Genomic DNA, 27,205 nt, shown 5'->3' with positions numbered 1-27,205 from the left:
AGTCAAGAATTCTGTACTGCATCACTAAACTGTATGCTAGTATGATTCCACAAGGTGAACATAAGCAGAACTTTTGCAGAATAAAGAAATAAACACTCACCCATTCAACGCTGCACAGGATGCAATCTGTAATGATAAACTTGAAGGATCTTGCACAATATGTTAATTAATTTAGTCTAAACTAGATGCAGTAAATAGATCAGAGAGACAACAGCAAAGCTCATAGTCTCCTCTTTAAAATGTATTGACTGCAGACTCCCCTTTCAATAATCTCCCACCCACCGTCACCGTGCCATGCTTCTACATTAATAACTGTTGAAGGCCGTCGGTGAAAGTCAGCTAAATATTTGTGAAATAAGATCAATCCTGTCCGCCATTTTTATTGAATTTTTTCCCCTTTCTACACGGGAAGATGACATGAAATATATTAGGCACTTTAAATGTTATATTTTTTGAAGTCCTGACAGCCGGCTGTGTTGAGTACACAGTATTAGGGTATTAAAATGCGTTATAGATTGTGTCCAGTCTACACTGGAGCAGACAAGTTTTAAGGGTTGCAGATGTTTAGTGACATCCAGCTGGTGTTTAAAAAAATCAATTATATAATGTTCTTTGGTTTCTGTAGATCAAGGGAATTTTGATGAGCATAGTTATAGTCATGACAGCATTTAAATGCTATGGTATATATGAGCACTATAAAGTGGTATTCCTTAGAGCTATATTAGGCATCAGAGTTCATTAGCTTTGTCATGTGAGCTAGTTCAATCAAGAGTGATTTTAACCTTTCAGGTATTCTGTAGAAGATTATTTGCTTCACTTAATAACCCTGGAAAATCACCCTATTTAGAGATCATGGTACTTTAGGTAGAAATTGATAACACCATTATATAAAAACTTCACCCCTATTTGGTTATATGATTATTATCACAAACAACTAAGACCAGAATATACTGTTGAAGAAAGTGATGGTCCTGGCTTATATGCCAACATCCCAGCAGTCTCTACAATCCATAATTCAAAAGCTTGTAGAGAGAAAGAGTAGAAAGCTGATCTGCAAAGAGTCTTATGACGCTGCAATCCCAAACACTACCCCACGTAGTTGGATGCACAAATAAATGCACAAAACTGTCCACAGTAAGCAGAAATAAATTTTAAAAAAGGGACTATACAAGGAATTTTACACTAGGCATGTGTTGTAACTTGGGATGTCTAGCCCATTCACCAGGCTAAATGTTGTATGAGAAGTTGCCTGCTTTCCAGATGCATCTTGGGAGATAAAATTGTATCTAAAGCCCGAACATTTTTTTTGATTTGGATAGAGTCAAACAACCACAGTCAAGTATTTATTGCTGTCTGTGTACCCACTAAATTGCCTTCCATTTGTTCTTGTGGCCATTGTCCCAGAAAGTGAAAGACAGGAAAAATTCAAGTTGTCACCTCAACCCATTCAGTAGGTGGGCAGTAGGTAATCCACCTTGATAGATCACATTTATACTCCTAGAGCACTCTGTGTTTTTGTTTTTTCTTTTTCTCTATGTAGAAAAAACACAATAGCAGCAATCTAGGAGCTGAATGACTTGACATCCCACCAAGTATCTCTGACTATTTTTGTTTTGCTTCTGATGACTTTGTTTCTCTACCATCTTGACTCATGCAACCTGTGTGACCAGATCCAGATGCCTGGAAGTTTTAATAGAATGCCACATTTCCAAACTTATTTGCTCCTTCTCAAAACAGACGTTTATCTCAATACACTATTTCAGTTACCATCTGTAGGAACCTTGTCCTAGCCTGTTGTGTTCCTAATTAGGAACACAACAGGCTGGTTTTCTGCTAGGCTGTAATCAGCCTGAACATCTGTTTCCCTTTTTCCCTGTTTCCTTTTTCTACAGGTCTTCTCTACACTCAGTGGGTCGATTACTTCTGGCTGTTACTGTGAAGGAGGTTCTAGGAATCGGAATGTGAAAGACAGTCACCGAGTTATGAATATGAACTTGACCCAACCAATCCTTGAGGTCCTTGTTAAGATGTATGGTTTAGGGACATGATAAACAATTGGGTCTCTTTTCCAGAGTGCTCTCTGCCTCCTGGGCCTTTGCCTAGATAGGATCTGTGTTTAGAGTTTTTTCTACTTAGTTCTTGCCTAGGTCTGGGGCATATCCCAGTGGCCCAAGGACATAAGCTACCCCCTGGAGTGGATATCTGAGGGAGTTATACTGGAAATGTATCTTCTTGATGAAGAGTTTCACAGAGTAGCCGGGTAGAGCTGGGTGGAGCTGGGAAGGGTGATAAATTCTTCTGTACATTATAAGAATAATGTATTGCCCATCAATCAATGTATCTTTAACTGCTATCAGCGGGTCATGAGACAACTTGATTAGTGAGAGAGAACTACTGCAGCTTAAGAAAGACCGTGACTGATCTTACAAGGTCAAAGATCTGCTCTCACAAGACCAGTACTTACTTAAAGGCTGCTATGAAAGGACCTGATACTACTACTACTACTACTGCCAGTATATGGGTCCTCCTTTTGTGCTATTTTTGGGTATCCTGCACCCCTAAACCCTCTCTGCCAGAACTGAGTATAGAAATAAAAGGTAAAAAGACTTAAGTGACAGGCACCCAACTTAGTTATTACACCACCATACACCAAGGACTAGACCCTGAGATGAAAATGTTAGTCCGGCACACTACTTCGGGGGTCATTCTACATCTCCCCGAAGGAAGGAGTACTACACATTAAACATGGCAGATGCATAATTCTCCTTCTATTTATGTCCACCTTTACCTTTTGTACTTTGCCATGTTACAAAAGTCTGCCTTTTTGTTTTTCAAAATGTTTGGACAATGCTGCCTGACAAAGATTGCAATCAAGAATCAGATATTGTTCAAAGAACAATGTGTGTCTCATACTTGTAATACATTCAAGAAGAATGTTTTTACTTGATGTAAGGTGAAAGTAAAAGCTGAAATACCTGCAGTTTGACAGGAGCTGTCATATGCTAACAGACATGTGATTTAAATGTAAAACTCACGCATGGTTTACCTTGGGAGGCTCCCTGTCTGAGTGTCATCTTTTCATCGTTTGTTCCCTGGGGGAAAAGGCTTTATAGGATTAAACACAGGTTGTGTGCAGGGTACAACGAATCATGGGTAACATGAGATAGAGCATGGTAGATAAGTGGATAAAATGGAGGACGTAAGGAAAGAAGAGTGTTACTGTCATAACATAAAAACTGACATTTCTTACATAATATTGGAAAAAGCAAGTTATTATATTTGGGGAGAAGAAAGTGCACATACAATTTTAAGCACCTTAAATTTTAAAAACATTAACCGTGGTGAACCAAGCAAGCTGATGAAGTCAATCAAGATTGCATCTTTTTTGTTAATCATAAAGCACCAAAGCCCATGGTAAGTGTATTGCAGTGTGCTGCACTGTGGCTCTTTCGGAATCTACTGCACTGTGAGTTGGGATTTGATTCTAAATAATTGCCAATGCCCCAGGCAGATTGCCATACCTTACCATGTGTTGTGGTACCATGATCAAATCTGCAATTTAACAAATGTTTTTGAAACACATAAGTATGAAGTGGGCCAAGGTCCTAGGCACTTTAACATTTATAACTGTAGAAAACAGTTTTGTGTTTATTAAGTTCTGAAACTTAGAAACCTCCAATAAAATACAGATACACCTTCCCTTTTGGCCACTGTCATTGTGACCAGAGGGCGGTTGTGGGCCCACTTGTTGCCACATGTATTGTAAGATTGTGACATGATTCAGTCCAATAGTCTCTATCAGGCAACAACATCCATTCCTTTAACAGGTCACCTGCCATGACGTTATCTCTTTCCATCCGGCTCTGAACCCTGATCCTTGGAAAACAGCTAATTAACAAGCTGCACACAGGTTTAGAGTGATGAAATGACATTTACCCCGAAGCCAGGTTATCTCATCCACACACCACTGGGCAGCGAAATAACAGCTGAATAGGGATTGTTTAAGGATGAATCTTTCTCCTTCTGTGTGGCAAACAGCAACATTTCATTCTGAACATGATATCAGGGGTTGCTCTGGTCACGTCTCCCTTTTTTTTCTATCTAAAATGAAAAACTGGGGATCCACTTTCCATCAGCCTCTTCTTTATTGTGATTTTTTTGTGTTTAAAAGCTCCATAAATGCACAATTTAGAATGACACTGACTTGTAGTGGTTACCTTATCCTTTTGACTAACAATGATGGGATTCCTGTCATGCTTTGCCTCCCCTACAGAGCCACTGATGGGATTTTTTGAAATCCTATTATTGGTTGCACTGTCGTGGTCTCAGATGGGACTTTCAATCAAAAAGGCAATCAGAAGGTTATGCATCTGTAAGCTCAACTGCAAAAAGAATGTGTACAGCTTCAAGACACCTGAAATTACTCATAGTAACACCTGCTGGACCGAGGAAAAATGTGCAGCTTTAATTTATTCAGTCTGATTAAACAGTAATATAATAGGATTGATAAGAACCTAAAAGTGAATGCCAGACATGTCTATTTAAAGCTAACCTGCTACAGAATGTCACCATTCAAACTGATACCAGACCTGTGACCCCTGAAATAAGTTATTGAGTGATCACACTGATCTTGTCACTTACAGTGGAATTCATCTTTGGAAAATCTGCTATTTATTCTGCTGGTGATGTGCTTTTGCACTGCTGCTTTCAATCACAGCATTTCTAAGATGCTGCATTGAGGAGTGGGGTATGCTGGTGTGAACCAGTCACGTTGCCAGCACTCATGGTTTATTTAACAGAAAGTCTTGTCCTGGGCTGCTGCTAAAGTGATGTGTTGGCTCATTTGACTTTCTCCAGGCCTTAGAAAATGCTTATATGCTTCTCCCTCCATACATTCGGTCTTTACAAACTATGCAGGAGCAGGCAATGTTGGCACTCCAGCTGTTGTGGAATTAAAAGTCCCATGAGGCATTGCAAGACTATAACAGGCATGACCCCAGAGGCAGAGGCATTATGGGATTTGCAGTTTTACCACAGCGTGACTGCTGAAGTGGCCCACTCTTGGTTAAAAGTATATCTAAAGCAAACCTTTTAAAAAAATTTTAAAGTTTGGGCTTATTGGTAGGAAATGTTTTTTGTCCGTGTCATATTGAGTAGCTATCCCATGACATCCTGTTACAAACACACAAGAGGGAAATGAGAGGAAATCTCCACAAAGTGTCAGAAAAATCCAATTTTAGATGTTATTTAAGCCTGTTTGCCCATTGGGAGATCCACCCTCTTCTCTATTTCCATTGACAACTGTAATATTTGGATTTCCTATGAATATCTGGCCCGATTAAAATGGGCTCCATGACAAGTGGAGGCATACTCTGATTGGCGACGGTGCCTAGCGAGCAACTTCCTGTGCTCAATGTGCAGAGAGGAAGCTCTTGAAGCCACATACAGAAGAGACCAGCACTGAGTGTAAGCAATCCTGACTAATATAGTGTTTTTCAGCATTCTAAGTATTTTAAAGTTTGGGCTTATTGGTAGGAAATGTTTTTTGTCCGTGTCATATTGAGTAGCTATCCCATGACATCCTGTTACAAACACACAAGAGGGAAATGAGAGGAAATCTCCACAAAGTGTCAGAAAAATCCAATTTTAGATGTTATTTAAGCCTGTTTGCCCATTGGGAGATCCACCCTCTTCTCTATTTCCATTGACAACTGTAATATTTGGATTTCCTATGAATATCTGGCCCGATTAAAATGGGCTCCATGACAAGTGGAGGCATACTCTGATTGGCGACGGTGCCTAGCGAGCAACTTCCTGTGCTCAATGTGCAGAGAGGAAGCTCTTGAAGCCACAGCCAGAAGAGACCAGCACTGACTGTACGCAATCCTGACTAATATAGTGTTTTTCAGCATTCTCCCTCTGGATATAAGATATGGATACTTACATTGAGCAAAGTTGGACCATGGTAAGTATCCATAAAAGATCATCCTGAAGTTTAGCTTTCATCTCTTATTCTTTATTAAAGCTTGAAAATAGCTTCAAGGGGCCCCTGTACTCCTTATTGTGATTGTCTATCCATCTAGAAAATAACATATAATGCAACAGGTATAGGATAATTTTCTAAAAAAAAAAAGGCATCCCAATGTTAATTTGTTACCTTTTACTTACTACAGTTTCTTTAAAAGAAGTGCTACCTGCCAAGCTGTCTGGCTGCAGAGGGCTGATATGGTCACTGGTCTGGGGGAAGTATTCCGAAAAACATGTTATGCCCACTCAGCAAAAGCCTCAAAATGCTCTAGAAATGCAATGCTGCTGTGGATGAGGCAAGTGTCAGTGGCTACAATGTTCTATTCTACAGGGGCTTCAGCACACAGGAGACACAGATATCCCCCTGCTGCCTCGCTTAGGCTTTTAATTGTGGAAACTGCATTTCAAACACAAAGCCTTGTGAATGTCTCTATAATATTAGCCTATATTTGCATTATACCCCGGTGGATCTTAATGTGCATCTGGCCAGCGGGGTGTAAAGCAATGCTTTGCATTGGCTCCTCCCCCATGTCTTGAAATGAGGAATAATTATCTTATTTTTGTGATTTATGATGAAATGAAACATATAAATAACTTCTTTTTTTATGAAGGATGTATTGTGCACTGGTTCGAGTGAGGGCTTTTTTGCATGCTTTAGTCCCATCTCACCATAACCTGTATGGTTATACTGTCTCAATGGGTCCCAAGCCCTACTTTACAGAAGCCATGGTTTCTATACACTGCACTGGTAAGCCTGAAACAGCTGCATGAAGTTTGGAATAACTGGCTCTATAATTAATTAGGCTATATTTGCTCTATACACCATAAGTTCTGGACATGCATCTGGTCATTGGGGTGTAAATAAATTATTTAGATGGCTTAGAAATTCACAAGTAAGGCATATGTTCCCTAACATAACTAGGCATTAGACATCTAAATATAACTGGATTGGCTACAGATCAGCTTAAAACTGTTTGAAAAGCATCTTCTGGGCAGCATTGGACCCCTTACATTTAATCCACATGGCAAGCAAAGACCTTAAATGGTGTCCATGTTTGAAGCTCTGCAACAATCACCATCACTCACTATTAAATAAAAGTTGTTAATTGAAAGATTATGATGGTGTTATGCTATGGACAGCAGCCGTTTTCAAATATGTTTATACTTCATTATAAATAATATGCAATCTAAAATAAAAATATTAGTAACAGAAAAAACGTCTACCAGATTATATGGCCCTCTCATATGACCCCTTAAAGTTGAATTCCAGGCAAACAGCTTAAAACCAAAATCAGGTGCACTGTTGCTAGCTAGTAGACACAAGCTGCACAATAAAATGCCCCTTTTGACCATGCACAAGCCCTTGGAGGGAAATTTGCTACATTTTTGGGCAACTTATGTTGACAGAAATTATGGTTTATTACATGTTCAACGGTTGTGCAGTCTTTACTGAATCTGGTATCTATCTATCTGGTATCTACTTAATTTTGTATGCAAAACAAAGAGGATCACCAGCTGAGTACTAACATTTAGTCAATTAATAAAAGTGTTTTGGATTTCACTTTCTGTCTAACAGATTTGACCTTCTGCCCTGGAAACATCCCATTCTTCCAGTCACTATGGAAGCATTGGAAGGTTAAACTAGTCAGCAGGATATATTACTTTTGTTCAGTTTGTCAATGTACAGATTGATGTTTGTGCCCTTCTGAAGGGCACACTGGTTGGAAATAACATGGGAACTTGGGGTCAACATATTATAAGTTTCAAAACTTTTCTGAGCTATATTCTATACAATACTACTCACATGAAAGGCTGCCATAATGATAGTTTGCCATCTGAACCATTGCATTTCCACGGCCACTGTTCATACATTTTTCTTTTTTTAAAGCACATTTGTGACCTGTGGTTATTGCATTGAGCCAATGTTTACATAAACATTGTGCATGGCTAAGCAGGGCACAGCTGTATAATTCCTAACGTATTCACCTTTATACATGCAATTGTTCAGGGTCATAAAAAGTTCCAATCACTGAATGTTCAATGTGTCTAAAATGGCTGACATATCCCAACATGCTCACAATAGACTGTGAATGGTTTTATACAGTTAAAGTAAGAGCTATAGGAATTTTATATTTAGGGGCTTGGGGCAGAGTTTACAACTTCCTTTCCTCTTGGAAGGCATGTATGATGATATTATCCAATGCAACCCAGGCTTAAAGTGACATTAAAGTCACAAATCTTTTCCTCCCCCCACCATGCTGCTTAAATGATCCCTCTTGATCCAATCATCTTCTTCCTTCCACTTGTATTCTGCAATCCCTCCAGTGCTGTTGCCGGTCTCTGATCCTGCGCTGACTGCTGTGTCTTCTGTGTCCCACAGTGTCTGCCCGACGTGCACACTGCCAGCTGTGTGCATTGACTTACTCTGAGTCTCTCCTCTTCTCCCCGCCAAAGATGTCTTCTGTGCATGTGTCCGCCCCATCATCCTGCTCGGCCGCCTGCGAAGCTCCAGATCAGACCAGAGCGAGCGGCGGAGACACAGGTGAGTAATTACCTTTTTGGTGACTTTTTATTTTTTTTTTATGTTTTTGCATATGTTTACTGCTTGCTATCAGTAGATATATGCAAAAAAAAACCCTGAGAGTTTATTTACACTTTAACTATTAAAGTATATGTAAACTCAATCACTAAAATCTCATGTAAACTTTGGCATGTTGTATGTATTTTTAAAAGCCATTTTCACTATTCCTAAAGTATCTATATATTTGTTGATAATACCATGAAGGTCCTGCAGTTTAGTAACACAAACAGGTCTCCTTGCCACCCTCACTCTATGACTGGATAGTGAAAGGAGAAGCAGCAGATTGATGGACTCCTTTCTCTGCTTTCTCTTCCTATTAGCATGATTCTTGCAGTAGAGTACACCTTTTTGGCATTGTGTGCTGCTTCATCCCCTCTCAGGCTGAGCTCTGCTGTACAGGGACTGCAAAAAGATGATACCAGGTCAAATTTAGGTACTTACACCGCTTGTATAAAATAAAATAAAATGTTGATGTATTAAGGCTTACATTGCTGCATTAACCACTTGCTGACTGGGGTGTTAAACCCCCTTCCTGTCCAGGCCAGTTTTCAATATTCAGTGCTGCGGTACTTTAAATTTCATTTATTCTGTCATGCAATGCTGTACCAAAATTAATTGCATACCACTTTTTGGGGACAGATAGAGCTTTCTTTGGGAGATATTTAAACCTGTTTTCTCTATGTTACGAAACATTTATTATTATCATCCAATTCTTTGGTAAAATATAAAAGACGGGCTCACGTCGGGTAAATAGACACCAAACATGTCAAGCTTTAAAATTGCGTGTGGCTGCAAAATCGCACAAAACTACCATGCCTAAAATTGTCCATAGGCGACGCTTTAAAAATGTTAATGCTCATCAGTTTAGTGTTATCAGTGATTAATGGCCCTAAATTATGGCTTACACTCTCATGTTTGCGACAATATGTAACATGTGTTTTCGCACGTAGGCACACTCAATACGCATTTATGTTTATATGTCCATGCACGCGGGGGTGAGGGACTTAAATTTTGTTTGGCGTTTTTAAATGCTTGTTAATATGTGACTTTATTTTTTTCTTTTATTTTTTTAACGCTTAACTTGATTGCTATCATATAGGGGGATGATAGCCAAGATACAATGACAGGTCCTCTTTATGGAGACATCAGGGGTCTCTAAGACCTCTAATGTCAACTTGGGACCCCGAAAGCAGCTGATGAAGCATAAATCTTCTTCACCAGCTTCTTCTCTGGTTATAGCAGCCAGAGAAATGACAGCTAAAGGTGGAAGTGATGTAATACACATCGCTTACACCTTTAGAGAGAGAGATGAGGAGAGATCAGCAGTGGGAGGACTCTCCTGTGTTCTCACTGCTGCTGTGCCTGTCCCAGGCCCACAGGGGGAACAGCGGAGCCCTGGATAACCGACAGCGGCGTTGGGGCCCCCCTCCAACGCCGCTGCCGGTTATCCAGGGCTCCAGAGCATGGCAGCTGAGGGGGAGCGCAGTAGCGGAGGGGGGCACCATATGTTTTTTAGTGTCATACAAGCGATCGGCCAGCTGTGGAGCTGGCCAAACATTTGTAATTTCAGCATTCCATTAGGTGCACTTAAATTAAGCCTTAATAGCATGCAGTTGAACAGGTAAAGAATATTCTCCCACCATTCATTAAATATATCATTACAGTTTGTTTAAGTGTTTAAGTGACTCTGTCACATCTAAGTAAGAAGTCATCAGTCACTAGCACAGTGTGAGGTGATCATATTGACTACATGCTAAACAGCAGCATGATTACGTACAATGTAATCTCACTTTAATCTAAATTGAGCTCACCTCTGTAACATTACAGATTAGAGCAGATGAATGAATGAACAGTACTAGGTCTGCCTCTTATACTGTATATGTTGCATCAGCTTGATTGTACCTTGTAGGTAAAGGATCTCTTTGGCTTCTCTACCCATGGAGGGATTCTGAGTTGGCTGGCACCTTCAAAGTGGGATGTTGCTTCAGTAGGAGAAGAAGGTGCAGAAGACAGACAGATACACTGATGATACACAGATCTCTGCTTCATCAGCTTCTGTGGGGGTCCCTAGGTGACATCAGAGGTCTTGGAGACCCCTGATGTCTCCATAAAGAGGACCTGTTTGGTGAACTGGCTATTACATAGGGGATTTCTTAGTCCCCTATGTTATAGCAATAAAGTTGTCTAAAAAAAGTTTAAAAAAAAAATTACAGCATTAAAAAAAAGAAAGAAGCTAAAAAAAATATTCACAAATAATAATTTTAAAAAATAACACAAAAAATGTTTTAAAGTCCCCCACCCCCCCACACACACATGCAAACATGCGTCTGGTGCACCTAAGTACGAAAACGACAATTGCGCCCATTATGCAGCACATGTTACATATAGCCGCGAACGTCGGAGTGAGAACAATAATTCTAGGGCCATCAATCACTGATAACACTAAACTGATGAGCGTTAAAAACGTTTAAATTGTCGCCTATGGCCAATTTTGGTTGCGGTCGTTTTCTGAGATTTCACGGGCGCGCAATTTTAAAGGTTGACATGTTTAGTGTCTATTTACCCGACGTGACCCCGTCTTTTATATTTTACCAAATAATTGGGGTGAAATAAAATGTTTCATAACATTTTATGGGGAAACATGTTTTTTTTCAAAATTTAGGGTACTTTTTTTGTTATATAGTAAAAAATAAAAATCCCAGTGGTGAATAAATACCACCAAAAGAAAGCTCTATCTGTCCCAAAAATTGTTTATGAAATTCGTATCAGTACAGCATTGCATGATGGAATAAACATCAGTCAAAGTACCGCAGCGCTCAATACTGAAAAATGTCCTGGCCAGGAAGGGGGTGAAACACCCCGGTCTTCAAGTGGTTAATGGTGCAGTGACGGAAAGAAGATGTGTAAGAAATATCATTACAAACTTCATACAGATCTGTCTGTTGAGAAGGACTTTCTGTGTTAGAAATCTAGACAGTTTCACACATCTACTCCAAGGTTACCATAAGTAGTAACTGTCATTGTGCTGAGAGTACAATGTAAGGTTTAGCAATATAACATAGGGGCATATTTATAAAGAAGCAAATGCAGCTTTCACTAAATATTCAGTGGTGCTGAATTATTCACTGTCATTTAGAACACATGCACCTGCAGTGAATGTTCAGTGAATGTCAGGTAGTTTTTTTGTTCTTTTATTCTTGACTGAGATTGTGATGGATTACTGGTAATGCCAGATAACATGGGTACTTCAGAGGGATTTTGTCACTAAACCAGATCACATGGCCATGAAGTTCAGTAATCAGATAAGGTGACATGTTTCTGTTTAGTCTGTCAGTGTCCAGATTAATGTTATAGTGTGATCCTTTATGTGGGTATAAGTGCAACCTTCTTGAATCTTTGTATGCAGCATTCAGGCATAGGGCATTGTGGAAAGCATATGACAGATGCATATTATGTGGTCATTTTAGATTGTAAGCCCTCACGGGCAGGGCTCTGCTTACCATCTTGTCTTGAATTGTATTGTGATTGTAATGTCTTGCTTATATTGTAAAGCGCTGTGCAAGCTGTTGGCGTGATATAAATCCTGTATAATAATAATAATAATAATTTGAAGAAAAAGTGTCACACATGCTTATTTTCAACTGCTTCTTAATAGTCAATGACTGTGCCATTTTAAAAAGCCCAAGATCTGTGCATTATTTTTGGTGGAACTTTTTTTAGAATGGCTAGGCTTGGATTCTCCTTTGGGTTTTTCTTGCCGGCATTGCCCATGTTATGAAAATTTCCCTTGCTTCCTGACTTGGGGACACCAAGGTCATTGTTTGTTTTGAGCTGACCCTCCTGTATCCACTTTTTAGAGTGCTTTATCCATATGTTCCTCTGACTAATCTACTAATAGCTGGTGGCAGTATCATGTGCTTCCTAGAGAGTTCTCCTCATTAATTCATAGAGAATTTATACTAGAGATGAGGTTCAGAATTACTGATACCATAAGTTTATGGGAAATTCCCTGAATTTGCAAAGTTCACGGATCACTAACCTTTATTGGAAAGCTTTGCAGGTTCACCAGGAATAAGGAATAACCTTTAATGTAGTGAATAGCATTTGCCCCTGGACAGTGGTGTCACAAAAAACAATAATATGCAGGAATTTATAACCCAACTTCACTACTAAAGGGTGGGCTAACAGCAGCCAAATTGCATGTGGAAGCACTTATTGAGAAATGTTGGTAAATGTCCCCATGGCAGTGTCCAGCCTCTCATGCCATTTGTTTGACAGTAGCTTGCTTATTAGCCTTACAAATGGCACAAATGCAAGGATTCACCCCAATATACTGGGGCGTATGCGGTTGGCTGCAAAGATCACAAGCTTCGAACTTCAAGCAAGATATGCACACCTGTTCATGAGCTTAACCCAGGCAGATTTGCTTATTCCTAATAAACACAGACGATGGGAAATAGTAGGTTCAGTCAACAGCAATACTTTGAGTGTCATTGCAAAGTGAGAGGAATTCCACCCATCAGGGACATGGACAGCAAAACAAAAATGAAAAGAGGGCCCAACACTTTAGCATTTAACCTAAAACTACAAGAAAATGAATCTATCTATTTTGATAAATGAGTTTTTATTATGTCAGCCCTTATAAAATACGTGTACATTTTAATTCCCCAAGGAAGAGACCAACAACATATTTATAAAAATATATTTCAACAAGTAGTAAACAATACAGGAATTTATCAATACATGAAGTAAATAAACAAATGATCATATAGCTTCAGAGCAAAGTAGAAAATTAAAATGATCTGCATGTGATACTTCAATTTATTATACAATCTCTACTTATAATTGCAAATTTTATGTGAAAGCAGCAGATGGCGCTGCCAATTTTTTGTGTGGACGTGTCCCTGTGCAACACTAGAGAATATCATAAAAAGGAAATGCTGACTTAAGCACTGAAATCATACATACACTGATTTTCGCTCTAGAACACTGGATCACTACAAGCGTGTGTCTGCCACTGTACAGTGTAATGTGTAAAACTCTAAAATTCTAAATGTCTGAAATATTCACATGAACCTGCTTATTTCCAGATGTTTGTGCTTGTAATAAAAAAAAAACACCATTGATTATTTTTTTAATAATTCTTGACAAAATATAAAAACCCCACAAAATCTTTCAGAAAAAAAGTTCTTGCTCCTATCGACCTTTTCTCTGAAGTTCAACTACCGCAAATATACATTGCCCCCTTTTATTAAATAACCTCTTGCGGAATTCAAAAAAATCCACATCAGTTTTTAAAATGTACAGTATATGATATTTTTTTTAAACCTTTAACATGTGCATACAAAAAAATAAATGGCCCATTAATGGATAGAAGTTATTTATATAATATATATTTTAAACATATATTTTATGCAAATAAGTTAAGACATGATATAAAGGCAATAAAATAACAATATGAGAAAATAGCAAATAAATTATATTTGGAACAACATGAAACAATAGAATCTTTTTGAAAATATTCAAATTTATTTTTGACCTTTTGTGGAGGAAATGCGATTCTTGGCGTGAAAATCTCAGGAAATGACTGTCACCTTTCGAGGGGAGATGTTTATTGATCAACGCACAATGTTTGTGTATTTAAATTAGTAATAGGACATGTGAATATTTTAAGGCTCAAAAACATGTAATTATGATGAATTAGTGGTTTTGATGGCCACCAAGTATGTACAATGTCAAGTCATTACACAGTGGAAGCCAGCTGGGTATTGATAAGTTATCAAAATTCATCAGAAGACCAAATATTGCTTTAGTAAAAAGTAGTTGATTCCTTGTTTTCAAAACTTTGCTGTAGACATTATTGGTAGAAGACATTACCACAGAGCAACCATCCACTTGTCCAAAGTGTCATTGTCTTTTGCCTTACTTGCTCTGTTATCTAGACATCTCAGATGCCAAATTTCCAAACTCCAAGGTGGTGCAAGTGAATACTGAACATCCAATGACTTCTAGATACTTCACAAACTTTACTCCACAAGACTGACCCCCCTAATGTACACAATTTTTGGTTCAACATTACGATGTAGTTGATTTATTTCATTATTGATGACTGGTGCTAATCTGTCTCTAGAACAAGTTGGCCACTTTTAGTCCTTTACTAACAATGACCCTAAAATATTACAGACTTGCAAGTTCAGAATGCAAAAAAAGGGTTGATTTATTGTCAAGTTTCTCTGTCACTTTCCCCAACTGAGTAAAGTTCTCCCAGTCTTTTAAAGCGAGGACCCCAATCACTGAGGTAGTCAAAATTTTGATCGGAGTCCGAAGTTGAGGATTCCAAGGAGCTCAGGGAACCAGCCACTGATCCTCGTCCTTCATAACCATAAATCTGGATTGAGTCATATGGTGGAGCAGTAGGATCATTGTCAGCTTCATGGAGCCTTACGTTAATAAATTCATCAACGTCAACGCCATTGGGAGTAGAGGTATGACCTTGTCTGGGCATGAACTGAAAATCAGGCTTGATGTCCTTGCGTGGTAAATATCCATTAATACCATCTGGATTTTGCAAAGTGGCAATATCAAAGGCCTCTGTGTCTTCTTCTCCTCCACCTTCATCATCATAGCGGATTATATTTTCACGAACATCTTCATCATCCTTAATTATGAGAGGCTCGTTTTTATGTCTTCGGAGGGTGACAAAAAGCACAACAATAACTGGAAAAGAAAAGTGTGGAAAACAAATGAATAAAGATAATAAAATATAATAATATGCAGTTCAACAGCTGCAAATTATATACCATAATTAGTTCATAACACATTTTCTACAGTCAGTCACAGTGGTGTTGTTTTTCAAACTAACTGATCATTTAGTAAGTCACAGGACAATGTGAAGAGTGCAGTATCTAACATAAACAAACATTTTGCTTTGATTTTTACTTTTCCAAATGTAAAGAGTATCTATAGCCCACACATCTTTTGGATGGCATAGATCATTTTATTACTGTGTTTCCATTGGGAAATTCACTCTCTCTTTTTGTCCAAGTGACCATTGTAACTGTGAAAGAAAGTGTTAGGAATTTTATAATGTTGCTGTTATTGTCAAACAGCAATGTGGAAAAACTCTTCCAATGGGAACACATGTCTAAGTAGGGATTTTCTATCACTTTGGGGAGATTCCTTATCTATGTTGTGTCTTTGAGGCAGGAAGTGAAGGGTTTGCTTCCTGCACTATCAACAACATAAAATAAATAACAAAAAACAGTTTTGACTGTCAATGCCATTTTAAAAAGATAACACTGTATATTATTTGTGTACTTCCTTATCATATAGGACAACATACCTTTTTTTTTTTTTACTAAAAACATTGCCAGATTTATCTTTATTTAACAGCTTGATTCATGTTTTAAATTAACTATAATATTTTGGTTGATTCTATTTTAGTTGCTTTATTTAATTGTTACAGGTTTTTTTTTAAACTGTGTTTTGTATTTTTTTAAACTTTTTTTATAAAGTGTTTTTTTTTTTACATGACAAAGGATTCCTATTATGCATTATATACAGAGTATACAGAGACAGCAAAGCAGAGTAGCTTTTCAACTTCCTTTATCTGATATACATCTTTCACTGATCAATTTAATAAGCAATGAGTCACTGTTGTGATGACTCATTAAGTTCTGTAAACAACTGGATTGCATTAGCACAACTGAAAAATAGTCATGTTATTGGTGTAAAAAAGAGGCTAGAGCTTCACCCAATGGTTACGCATCATTTTATATTTAAAAACATGTTTTGTAAGTATAACTATTTATACTTGAAAAAGTAAAGATTATTTTTAATGTTCTTTTTATAGCCCTGGCAATAAAAACAAAGAAAGAGTTTAGGGTTATTTACAAAAGGGGGAAGAGTTTGGAGAAGGCAGGAGAAGTGAACAATCTAGGACAACATAGCTGTACTGGAAAGTGAGATGAATTGGAGAGTTTTTCCAAATCAGCTATTTTGGCCTAGAGTGTTCACTTCCCCTGCCTTCTCCAAACTCTTCACCCTTTTGTGAATAAACCTGTATATGTACAAAACCCAAAACTGCAATAAACATTTACTTTAATAGACCAGTTAAGAGGAAACATTAGCAAGGACTGGAATAACTCAATAGCATATTGGTCATCACAATAAAGTCTAGAGACCCATATGGGTCCTGCTTACATGATCAAACCTGATTGCTGATTCCTAAAAATGCTTCTAATAATCCCTCTGCTTTCAATATGTATGCTTAAAGGCAATTTAACCAACAACAAAGACCCATTCTGAAAACTGGTGTCACTACAGACATTGGTAAGGCTAGAACAATTCCTCAAGTGTATCTAAAGTTTTTTTTTATTCTGGACAGAGTAGGGGAACAACAAGAAGCAAAAGAAAATATCTGCAAAGTAAGGAAAGTGCCCTATTTTCAGTTTTCACTGGAACAGTTGGAAGATTTCCCCTCTACTCCTGTTCTAGTGACAAATTTAAATTTCAGATCTTCCAAAACATTCAGTCCTGAGACAATAGGACAAATAAAAAGTGAATTACATCAGCAATAACAAAAAACCCTCACAAGTATTCAAACCCCTCACTTCTCTATTCAGCAATAAAAAACAAATGATGGCATTACATACACTTTATTTTCTTCTGTATTTTTAAATAGTTATATCTGTGCAGACCTCTGCATTATCTATTTTCTATTGGCCAACCTTCATTCCAAGACAAGGACTTTCCAGCAAGTTGTAGTAGTTGTCGTGGTCTTAACAGTTCTCCTAAATCTCTCTTGAGAGGCTACAAGTCTCTGTAGAGCTTCTGCCTCTTGGAAGATTGACAGCAGAGACATTAGACATCACGACAGTTTACAGCAGCTACTTCGCTTCATGAAAAATACATTTATGGAGAAATCTAGCTGTCTTTCTGTCTCTCTGTATTCACAGTTTCAAATCAGGATACATTTTCAGCCTAGCACTTAATCTAACTCTATCCATGTTCTAAAAAAAAAGAAAACAAGAATCCATATTTACAGGTGAATCTATTCTGGACTCCAAAAAAATCTGCCATTAGAAGTTATGTCAATCTATCTATCAGTACATTCTGCCCTATTTGGTTAATATTATGAAAGACAGTCTGTGACATGAACACTACTCTATAATATATTGTTATGTAGTTCATATTTTTATACATTAAAGTGACACTAAACTCAGGTGTTAATCTTGAAAATGCATTCAAGTACCTTAAATATTAACAAAACATTTATCTTATATGTGCATCACTCGGCGGTAGATTTTCAAATCATCTCTGAATTCATGCTGACACTGAAGGGTGACTACTTTTAATCCCATGGTCCCAAGCTCACTCCCATGATGGATTACAATATCTTGTTTAGTTTGCTAATTTGTGTTAAGATTGTAGTCTATCAGGGTAGCAAGCTTGGAGTGGTGACTACTTTACAACATACACGAGGACCATGGGAAACAAAAGTAGCCACTCGCCAGAAGGAAGGACAGTGTCAGCACCAATTTAGAGATGATATGAGGATCTACAGCTGAGTGATGCACAAATAAGATACATTTTTGGTCAATAGTTGGGATACTTGAATGCATTTTTAAAGTTTAACTACTGGGTTTAGTGTCAATGTAAAGTGTTATGTCACCAGTCCAACATTTGAATGAAGCAGCTCCCTTTAAAATTGTAAATACTTTAATTTCTGCTGCTCACGTGGCCGAACACTGCTCTGTCCAAAAGAAATCAGCCTTTGAAGTCTGCTTAAAAAGCGACAGGTTGATCTCTTGTGTTCCTGCAATGTTCACTTATTTCTTCTGCTTATTTCCATGCCACTACTCTGTCCTGTAGAGACACGGAGGTCGACAGGAGGAAGCAGCGAGGACTGCGGGGGAAACAGAATACTGAAACTCTTGGAAGTGTCGTTTTTCCAGAAAACGTCAGGGGATGCGTAATTACATTTTTCTTTTCCAAGGAGCTGCTTTATTCGAATTTTGAGATCGGCAACAGGGTCACTTTAAAGGATAGTACACTGAGATTTATTGTTGCATTTTAAAATAATTTTTTATGCTAACCATGAATGTTTTGAGCTTGCTTCTAAAAGATAGGTTTGTTTCCTCTATAACACAAAGCAGAAGTAGAGGTAGTATTCATAAGTCCATTCTCTGATAATATATTAGCAGGGAATATGTCAAGCAAGTGGGTTCCCTTTTTTGGTTTCATTATTTTAATTCATTGGATTCCATTAAACTGTAGGCGGTAGGTTTAAAACTTTTCAGTTCTTACTTTTTACCCAATATGGGGTCCGCCTACAATAAATTTCTACAAAAATGCCAAATGCAAGGAAGTGTCATTCAAAGCTCTTAACATCTCCACTCTGCTGTGTATAGATGCATTCATTTTACCATTTTTAAATACATCATTTAAATAACATGTAAGGAAAGGTGTAGCTGTTACATTTATAAAATATAGGGGTTTACTTGATTTAATGTATGTTGTGGCACAGCAGGAACATAATTTTAATATGGAGAAAAATAAATGAATACCCTTGCAGGTTTTTTATACATATTCCGCCCAATGTATAGCTGAGCAGATGTCATTCTCACAGCACTAGCACCCCTATATGGTGCAGAGGAGTATAGTGATTTTCTATACTCCCCAAAGCCATGTAGGGGCACAAGTGCTGTGCAAACGGTATCCATCCAGTTCTATGCTGGGTGGAGGTTTTATAAATAAACCCATTAGTGTTCCAACTTGTATATTTAAGCTTAGGGATTGCCTTTGCCCTTCTTCATATAGCCTAATTCATTACTGAACTAGTGGAACTGATTTAACACTTCTCTCAGCATTATTTAGAGCCAAACTCCAGGCAGCTCTTACAAAATTCCAATGCATGCAGGTATGTGTTCATCACAAAATCACTGTGGGGTCTATTCACGAAGCAGCCGAAGGATCTAGCCATAGCTTTGGCCGATCCTTCAGTAGAACCGATGGGCTGCTGTACGGGCTATTCAGTATAGCCCGTACAGCTCCCGAAGTCGGCCGGGCGGCTCAGTCAAGCCGAAGGCATATGCTTCGGCTCGACTGAGCCGAGGTGAAAGCCGAAGCTGGCTGAGCGGCCGGCCAGTGACCGGCCGACAGCCTGCTTCTGACAGCTGGGCATAGGAATGCATTGCTAGATTCCTATTGGCTATTTCAATTTGCAATAGCCAATAGCAAACTAGCTATTGCATGCTGAGCATGTTTGGCCGACCCGAAGCCACCCGATGTACGGCTGATTTCAGCCGATATACGGCTGAAATCAGCCGTACAAACATGAAGTGAATAGCTGAACAGCGTTCGGCTCACTTCACTTCAGGTCGGTCATTCACTCAGCTGCCTGTGGCAGCTGAGTGAATAGACCCCTGTGTGTATTTTTAAAGGCAACTATTGTAAGTACCCTAATTTTATTTGGTATCAGCCTTTTGCAATCTTCTTTACAGCAGAGTGCAGATTGGAGGACGGAGAAGCAGCACAAGAAGCCAGCCAGTTGCTCTGAGGCGCTTATGTGCTAACAAAAAAACAAGAAGGATACAGGAATATGCTCATCGGTCTGCTGCTTCTCCTTCACTGTCCAATCCCAGGCTGGAGGCAGGAACAATATCTAGTTGTAGTACTTAACTGCAGTAGGCAAAAGCTAGATCTCCAGCCTGGCTGTGCTGTGCAGTAAAAGTATATAAATCTAAGGGATGGAAATAGAAAAGCTTAAGCAGGTTAAACACCTCTCATATAAATATGTCATCTGTGTACTTGGCTGTTTGTCTGAAGTCCATCTGTATACACTAGAGGGAGGGAGTTCTTCTGCCTGTGCACATTAATGTAATGGGTACTGAATGCAGTCTTTAGAACATGAGACCTGTACTTTATATTCAGCCAGATTTACAAAGAGGGGCTGATGTATAAAATGTCTGCCCAGCATTCACATGGCATTAATGCCACTAGATGGAGCCGAGGAGCACAGGAAATTCCTATGCTCCTTGCTCTATCTAGCAGCAGTAATGCTGTGTGAATGGCATTCATCCAGCTATACATTATTGTAAAGTTCTCATTCTCAGCCCCTGTGTGTTACAGCTGCATACAGTTTATGGTACTTTTAAAGGTTAACTGTAAATATCTTCTAAGTGATTCTCCTTGAAGATCAATGACACTTACCTGTCCAGGATCCTGGCAGATTCCTCTGGAAACTCTCCTGGCTGATTTCAAAGTCTTTAGAGCAAAACGTTTAATCTGTTTCTATTGAAAGCTTGTCTACAATATAAGTCATGATAACTGGCCTATCCATAGGAATAAATGCTATTCCCAGTTGCCCTTACAGTGTGGATCTGCCAGGAGCATGGACAGGTAAATATTAGATCTAGGGGGAGGGTGGTTTTAAAGAATAACATTATCAAAGTAAATGTATCCCTTAATATAGATTATTGTATGTTGTTTTATATTTTGTTTTTGAGTTTTTCTGCATTTCTTTGAATGTGCATTGTCCAATGTTGTAAATTCATAAGCTTTGTCTGCTGGTCATATGGTATGCTATGCAACATAACATATTACATGTGTATTTTACTATGTTACCATTATTTTCCACAGGAGACCAAATCACACATCGAATTAGTAAAATTAAAGCAGGCTGCATCTTCTATAATGCACTACACAGCAGCATAGAGAGATAAATGAGGCTGATTGATTTGTATGACAGTTCAGTGTTTGCTGCGGTCTCTCTGTGACTGCTGACTACTTTATACCACTGGGAGCAGCTTGAATGTGATTGCAGCCTTCAGGGTTGATGTGCAATTCTCTGTTGACATTACAAAGAGCCATAGTTCAGTTCTGCTTAACTGTAGCAAACAGTCCCAGGCATAAATGTGGGCCCATTTGAACAAACTCTCAGTATTGTCTCACTCAAAATCAATTATTCGAAACCAGAGTATATTTAAAAATAATCTATGACTCTGCTTTGATATCTGGGCACAATAATGTTGATTAAAGAGATATAAGCTGTTCATTTAGTAAGCTAAATGTTCAATTTTTAAGGTTTATGTTCACTTAACTTAGTAAATAGTGTAAAGCTGTGTTCACTTTGAACACCCAAAGCCCTGCAATGAATTAAAAACAAATGGATCTTACTTGCACATGATTGGATGATTGAAGTGAACATGGCTTCCCAATACTCTCTAATTTAAGTAAAAATTTAAATTGAATTAAATATTCACATTGCAAATTAAATATACATGATACAAAGTGAACACACTCTGTTCCTTTACTAAGAGATCCTGTTAACAGGCCATTCAATACAACATACATCTTTGCACAAGATTGTATCTGCATTTAACTTCTCTTTAACTTCTGTGTATTTGCTTCTCCCCTGGCAGCTACATAAAAGACTATGTAGGTGGAAGGAGGGGTGGAACAGCTGGGCCAGCACAGGGAGTAATAAGACACTTGCGTAAGAGGAGATGGCTATGATATGCAAGGAAGGAAGGGGGTGTGCTTGGGAATTGAATGTACAAATATTCTAACTAATCAAAAGACACATTGCAAGTGAATACAAATGATTTATAGAAGGGAAAAGCATTGAACGGCACTACAAATAAGCATGTGAAATACTTAAATTTGTGTGCTTTTTCCTGCAATTTTGTAAGATGATGAGAAGGTCTCTTCAAATGAACTCCATTGTCTGAGCAGAATCATATAATGCCCACATAGTTAGCAAATAAAATGGGCAAAGTTCAAGTCAGTGTATTTCAAGTCAAGATGAAATGCAGCAAATCAGAGTTTGCACTTTAACAAACCTAACATTACAGTTCTGTATGTACAAAGCCTTTTGATTATATTAGCACCCAATAGGGGTTTGGTAGCCAGTGATTATGTATCACAGCACTCACTGGATGGTAATATTATACCGTGGTTGGTAATATTAGTCTACTTTTTCCTCCTAGGGCATGCCTCTTTGGAGTACATGTACATCCCATTTAATTGACAACTTTACTTTAGCGGTAACCTGTTTTGTCTCTGTTTTAAATACTTTCAGTCACTAAACTGGAACTCATATGCTGAAAATCAGAGCTTCAACTCTGCATACTCCTTTTGGGGCAGTAACTCTGGAAGTGTGGAATCCAATGGATCACAGTGACCACCAAGCAAGTGGAACTTTATGGTGGAATGACAGCTTTTGCTTCTCTTAGCACAATTTGTTTTAAGACTAAGGCACAGCCCATACTGGAGGCAAAGTTGGACTGCTTGTGAAGCTAGTTATTGGTATTCATTGAGTAGAGTGATAGCATTAGAGCTCTGCGTGGTTTAATTCAGAGTTTGCATCCTTTAAAGGTGCCCATACACCTTACAATTATCTGCAGATTTTCTGTGGTCAGAGGGAAAAGGTGCAACAGATTCCTCTATCTACACTTAACTGTGTGGATGGAGTAATCTCCACCTGGGCCAATCTGTTGCACTTTTTCCATCTGACCACAGAAAATCTGCAGATAATTGTAAGGTGTATGGGCACCTTTACATAGGAAAATCCCCTGCATACGTTTTGATGATGCACACAAGTGGGTTGGCCTGCCTACACTGGTCTTCATTCTCTATGAGTCAACTTATGGTAGGCCAACCCACTTTTTAGCATTGTCAACCATTTATCTATGGAGGAGTTTTGTCGCCCTTGGACAAGACCACACAACAGCTTCCACTCTTTTCCATAACATAGATGGGAATTGGCAATGTTTGTCTATCATTCAGATTGTATAAATGAATCATAATGCTGAAGAAACCAAATCTAAAATAGGAAGTAAAGTCAATGTGATTTTAGGAAATTATACGCTTTTGTTATTTTGGATCATTTTTATCAATCCAATTATTGCTCACTAGCTGTGACAGGAAGAATGTGTATGTACATTGTAAATATGCAAGTATAAGATAAAACCTATAAAAGAAACATGACAAATGGGTTTCTGTAAAATGGTGAAAATTGCATAAAACCTTGAAACCAGTTTGGATTACTGATTGCCAAGTTGAGATTAAAACAAATGAACCTTTTGAGAACCTGACTGGCCCAGCAATGGTCTTTCTAGGTTTGGCACACTCAAGTTTCAAAATGGGAGCACTTGTGAAAAAGTTTGTTTCAGGCTGTGCTCTGCTGTATATTGATGAATGTGGACAGCCAATCAAAGCTTTACACAGAACAACCCTTGATCACTGCTCAGTTAGACATGTCCTAACATTTTAACAGGCCAGTCAGATCCAGATGGAGGCCATTTTATCTGATGGTGAGTATTTGTTAAGCAGTAGGCAGTAATGGGCCTTGTTGCTAGTTATTACAGTAATATTACTGATTTGTCTTGTTAATGTTTAGGGCCCTCAAGGCAATGGTGTATCTGTTGATGAAATAGCTCCCATTTCACTTTTTACCTTCACACTTGCTGGAACCCACCTTACTTGTTACCTCACCATTACTGACTCTTAGTAACAGACACAACTAAACAAACCATGCTAGGTCACAAGACACTGTGGGGTAACTTCTTGTTAAGGCACCTCTAACCCAGAGTATGGTGCTTTTTCACCATTGTTACTACAGGTAAAAGACCTAGGGGGTCCAACCTGAGCCACTGGAGAGCAGGATCCTGATAGAAGCAGTAAGCCATGTTGCTACATCCCTGCCTTGTGATGATCAACAGCTACACTTTTCCATTAAACAGTCATAGAAAAGTAAATTTTTAGTAAAACATTCATAGTATGCAGATGGTGCTGGAACAATGGCTTTCAAATGCTACATTAATATGATGTTATTAACATCTAATCTGATATTTTCTACCCAAGGCCATTTTAGTTTTTCACTAAATCACTGCTCAGCTTTTATTATTGCGCTTTACTTTCTTCAATACCAATACAAGGAATATATTGTGTATACTAATACTTGCAGTGTGCTACAAGATCTATACATACCTAAAAGCAGAACAATGCATGCCAAGATTGCTATTAGTGCTCCCATGCTGAGACCAATCGGCAGAACATAAGCTTCAGCATTGCACGACTGGACCACACCATCGCTGCTGCAACCGCAGACCCGTATTGTCAAGGTGCTGGTACTGCTCATCGGAGGATTACCGCTGTCACTTATTATGATCGGTAGAAGGTACACTTCCTGCTTCAAACGGTTAAATCCATTATGTCTTGCCAGGATACTGAGTGAATTATCTAGAACAGTAGAGAAACAATGCAGTCATTCAATACAGCCATGTACATTTTTATCAACAAAACATAAGTATATACACATAGTTTGTAAGTAAAAGTTGAGTGCTTCAATAAACAGAATTCTATATGTACTTGGAAAAAAAGCCTACAGAAACGTCTTTGCTCATTCCAATGACTAGAGCATAATTGAGCTAACCTTGGGTGCATAAATGCAGCAAACACAAGGGAGAGCATTAACTTGAGTACCATTATTGTGAAAACACAGATTTGATCTGGAAATCACTTGCATTTGATATACACAAAACTACAGCACACCATGTTGTGTTGTTGCCCTGTTAAAACTAACAGAAGCTTATAATTTCGCTACAATTTATAATAATACAAATAATATTTTAATATTTAAGACTAAAAACAGATGTCCGAAAATATGATAAATATAGAATACACAGTACAATCGTTTTTTTTAGATGTTCTGTCACTTTTGAGTGTTTTTTGTTGTCTGTTGACCCACAAATGACCCATATCTGGTAATGTTAGACTGATGGCTTTGCAGTGGATAGTCAAGCCTTAAAGTTAATTATGGCATTCCTCTTACTATCCCATATAACAATACCTGTGTATAGTCTGTAGTAACCCCCCTCTCATGTGACACCTCTCTAGCAGTCTATAGCCGTTGCGAAGCTGTGTATAAAACCTCAACTTATTCAAAAAGCTTGATATTTGTAGAATTCAGTAGCTTAACCACTTGCCGTCCACCCGTAGTAAAAAAACGGACGGACGGTACTGCCGCATTGGCGGGTTGCCGTCTCCAGACGGCAATTTTTTTCTGCTCACGTGCGCCCCCTAGTGGGCACGCACAGGCAGAAAAGACCCGACCATTGCACACACCCGTTACCGGGTGTTTCACATATAGGCGATTAGCGGCTCCATAGCCCGCCGATCGTCTATATGTGCTCGTTCGCAGATCTCTGCTTCATCTCTGCTCCTAGAGACCCCTAATGTCTCCATAAAGAGGACCTGTCAGTGTGCCCTTGCTATTATATAGGGGGATTGTTATCCCCCTATATAATAGCAATAACAATAAGTGCACAAAAATAAATATAAATAAAAAAATATATTTTTTACCCAACATGACCCCGTCTTTTATATTTTACCAAAAAATTGGGTAATAATAAATGTTTTATCATTTAATATAGGGGAAACTGTTTTTTTTTTTAAAAAAATTCGGTAATTTTTCCTTAATATAGTAAAAAAATAAAAACCCCAGTGGTGAATAAATACCACCAAAAGAAATCTCTATCTGTCCCTAAAAAAGGGTATAAAATTCATTTCAGTACAGCGCTGCATGACGGAATAAATGTCAGTCAAAGTACAGCAGCACTGAATACTGAAAAATGGCCTGGATGGGAAGGGGGTTTAACACCGCGGATGTCAACTGATTAAACTGTATGTCCACCAAAATGTTTTTTTTCGGTTGGAGACTTTCCCTCACTTCTTGTCAAATAAAACCATTGTCAGCTTGATAGAAAGTGAGTGGAAATCTCCCACAGAGCCAAGGATAGCAATAAAAACCCAAAAGAGGTACTAAACCTTTTCCTACCTATTTAAAAACGAAAAAAGTTTCCAGCCTACCATATACTAAAATTTACACACACAAATGAATAAAGCAGAGAAGAAACTCCTGTCTATGCCCCCCCCCTAATGCTTCTGTCCCAGGTCCAAGAAGCAGCATTACCTACTAAGACATTACTATTGCTCTGTACTCTCCTTAGCCTTTTCATAGTGATTCAGGAATCCTTAGTCATACATGATAGGAGCTATTCACAAAAGGGTGACACGTTTGGAGAAGGCAGGGGAAGTGAACAATCTAGGCCAAAATAGAGAAAATTTGGAAAAATTACCCATTTCAGCTCAATTTCTAGTTCAGCTATTTCAGCTATGTTGTCTTAGATTGTTCACTTCTCCTGCCTTCTCCAAACTCTTCACCACTATATGTTTAATTTTGAAACAAATATATAAGTCCAATGGAGGGCACCACACTCAGATAAGAGTAAAAACCTGTGTACACTCAAGGCAAGATACAAATGGACTGAAAACAATGTAAATAGATTATAGATTAAATATTGGTTGACATTTTCACAAGACACTGCTTTTAAGAAATCTATTTTGCTTCAATACGAGACCTGTGAGCACCTCTTATAGTGGACCATATATATATACATACACTGTCTGTCCCCGCACTGATATATACACGGTCTGTCCCCGCACTGATAGATACACACACACACTATATTGCCAAAAGTATTGGGATGCCTGCCTTTACACGCACATGAACTTGAACGGCATCCCGGTCTT

The 27,205-nt window shown here is 38.4% G+C and overlaps 1 protein-coding gene across 1 annotated transcript in view; it reads right to left on the bottom strand.

Annotated features, from left to right (window-relative positions):
• Window positions 1-14,208: 14,208 nt before the first annotated feature.
• The window catches only part of CDH8 (cadherin 8), a 360,027-nt gene continuing 347,030 nt past the window's right edge, over window positions 14,209-27,205 (bottom strand). The window contains exons 11-12 of the mRNA XM_018562829.1: window positions 24,602-24,853; window positions 14,209-15,325 (exon numbers count right to left, since the gene is read on the bottom strand). Of these exons, the coding sequence (XP_018418331.1) occupies window positions 14,832-15,325; window positions 24,602-24,853 (746 nt within the window). The 3' untranslated portion in view covers window positions 14,209-14,831. The remainder of the gene's footprint in view (window positions 15,326-24,601; window positions 24,854-27,205) is intronic.

Source organism: Nanorana parkeri, unplaced genomic scaffold, assembly GCF_000935625.1.
Source record: "Nanorana parkeri isolate BGI_ZX_2015 unplaced genomic scaffold, ASM93562v1 scaffold604, whole genome shotgun sequence".
Taxonomy (NCBI): domain Eukaryota; kingdom Metazoa; phylum Chordata; class Amphibia; order Anura; family Dicroglossidae; genus Nanorana; species Nanorana parkeri.
The sequence above is the reverse complement of the archived record's forward strand: the minus strand, read 5'-3'. Positions and strand labels throughout refer to the sequence as shown.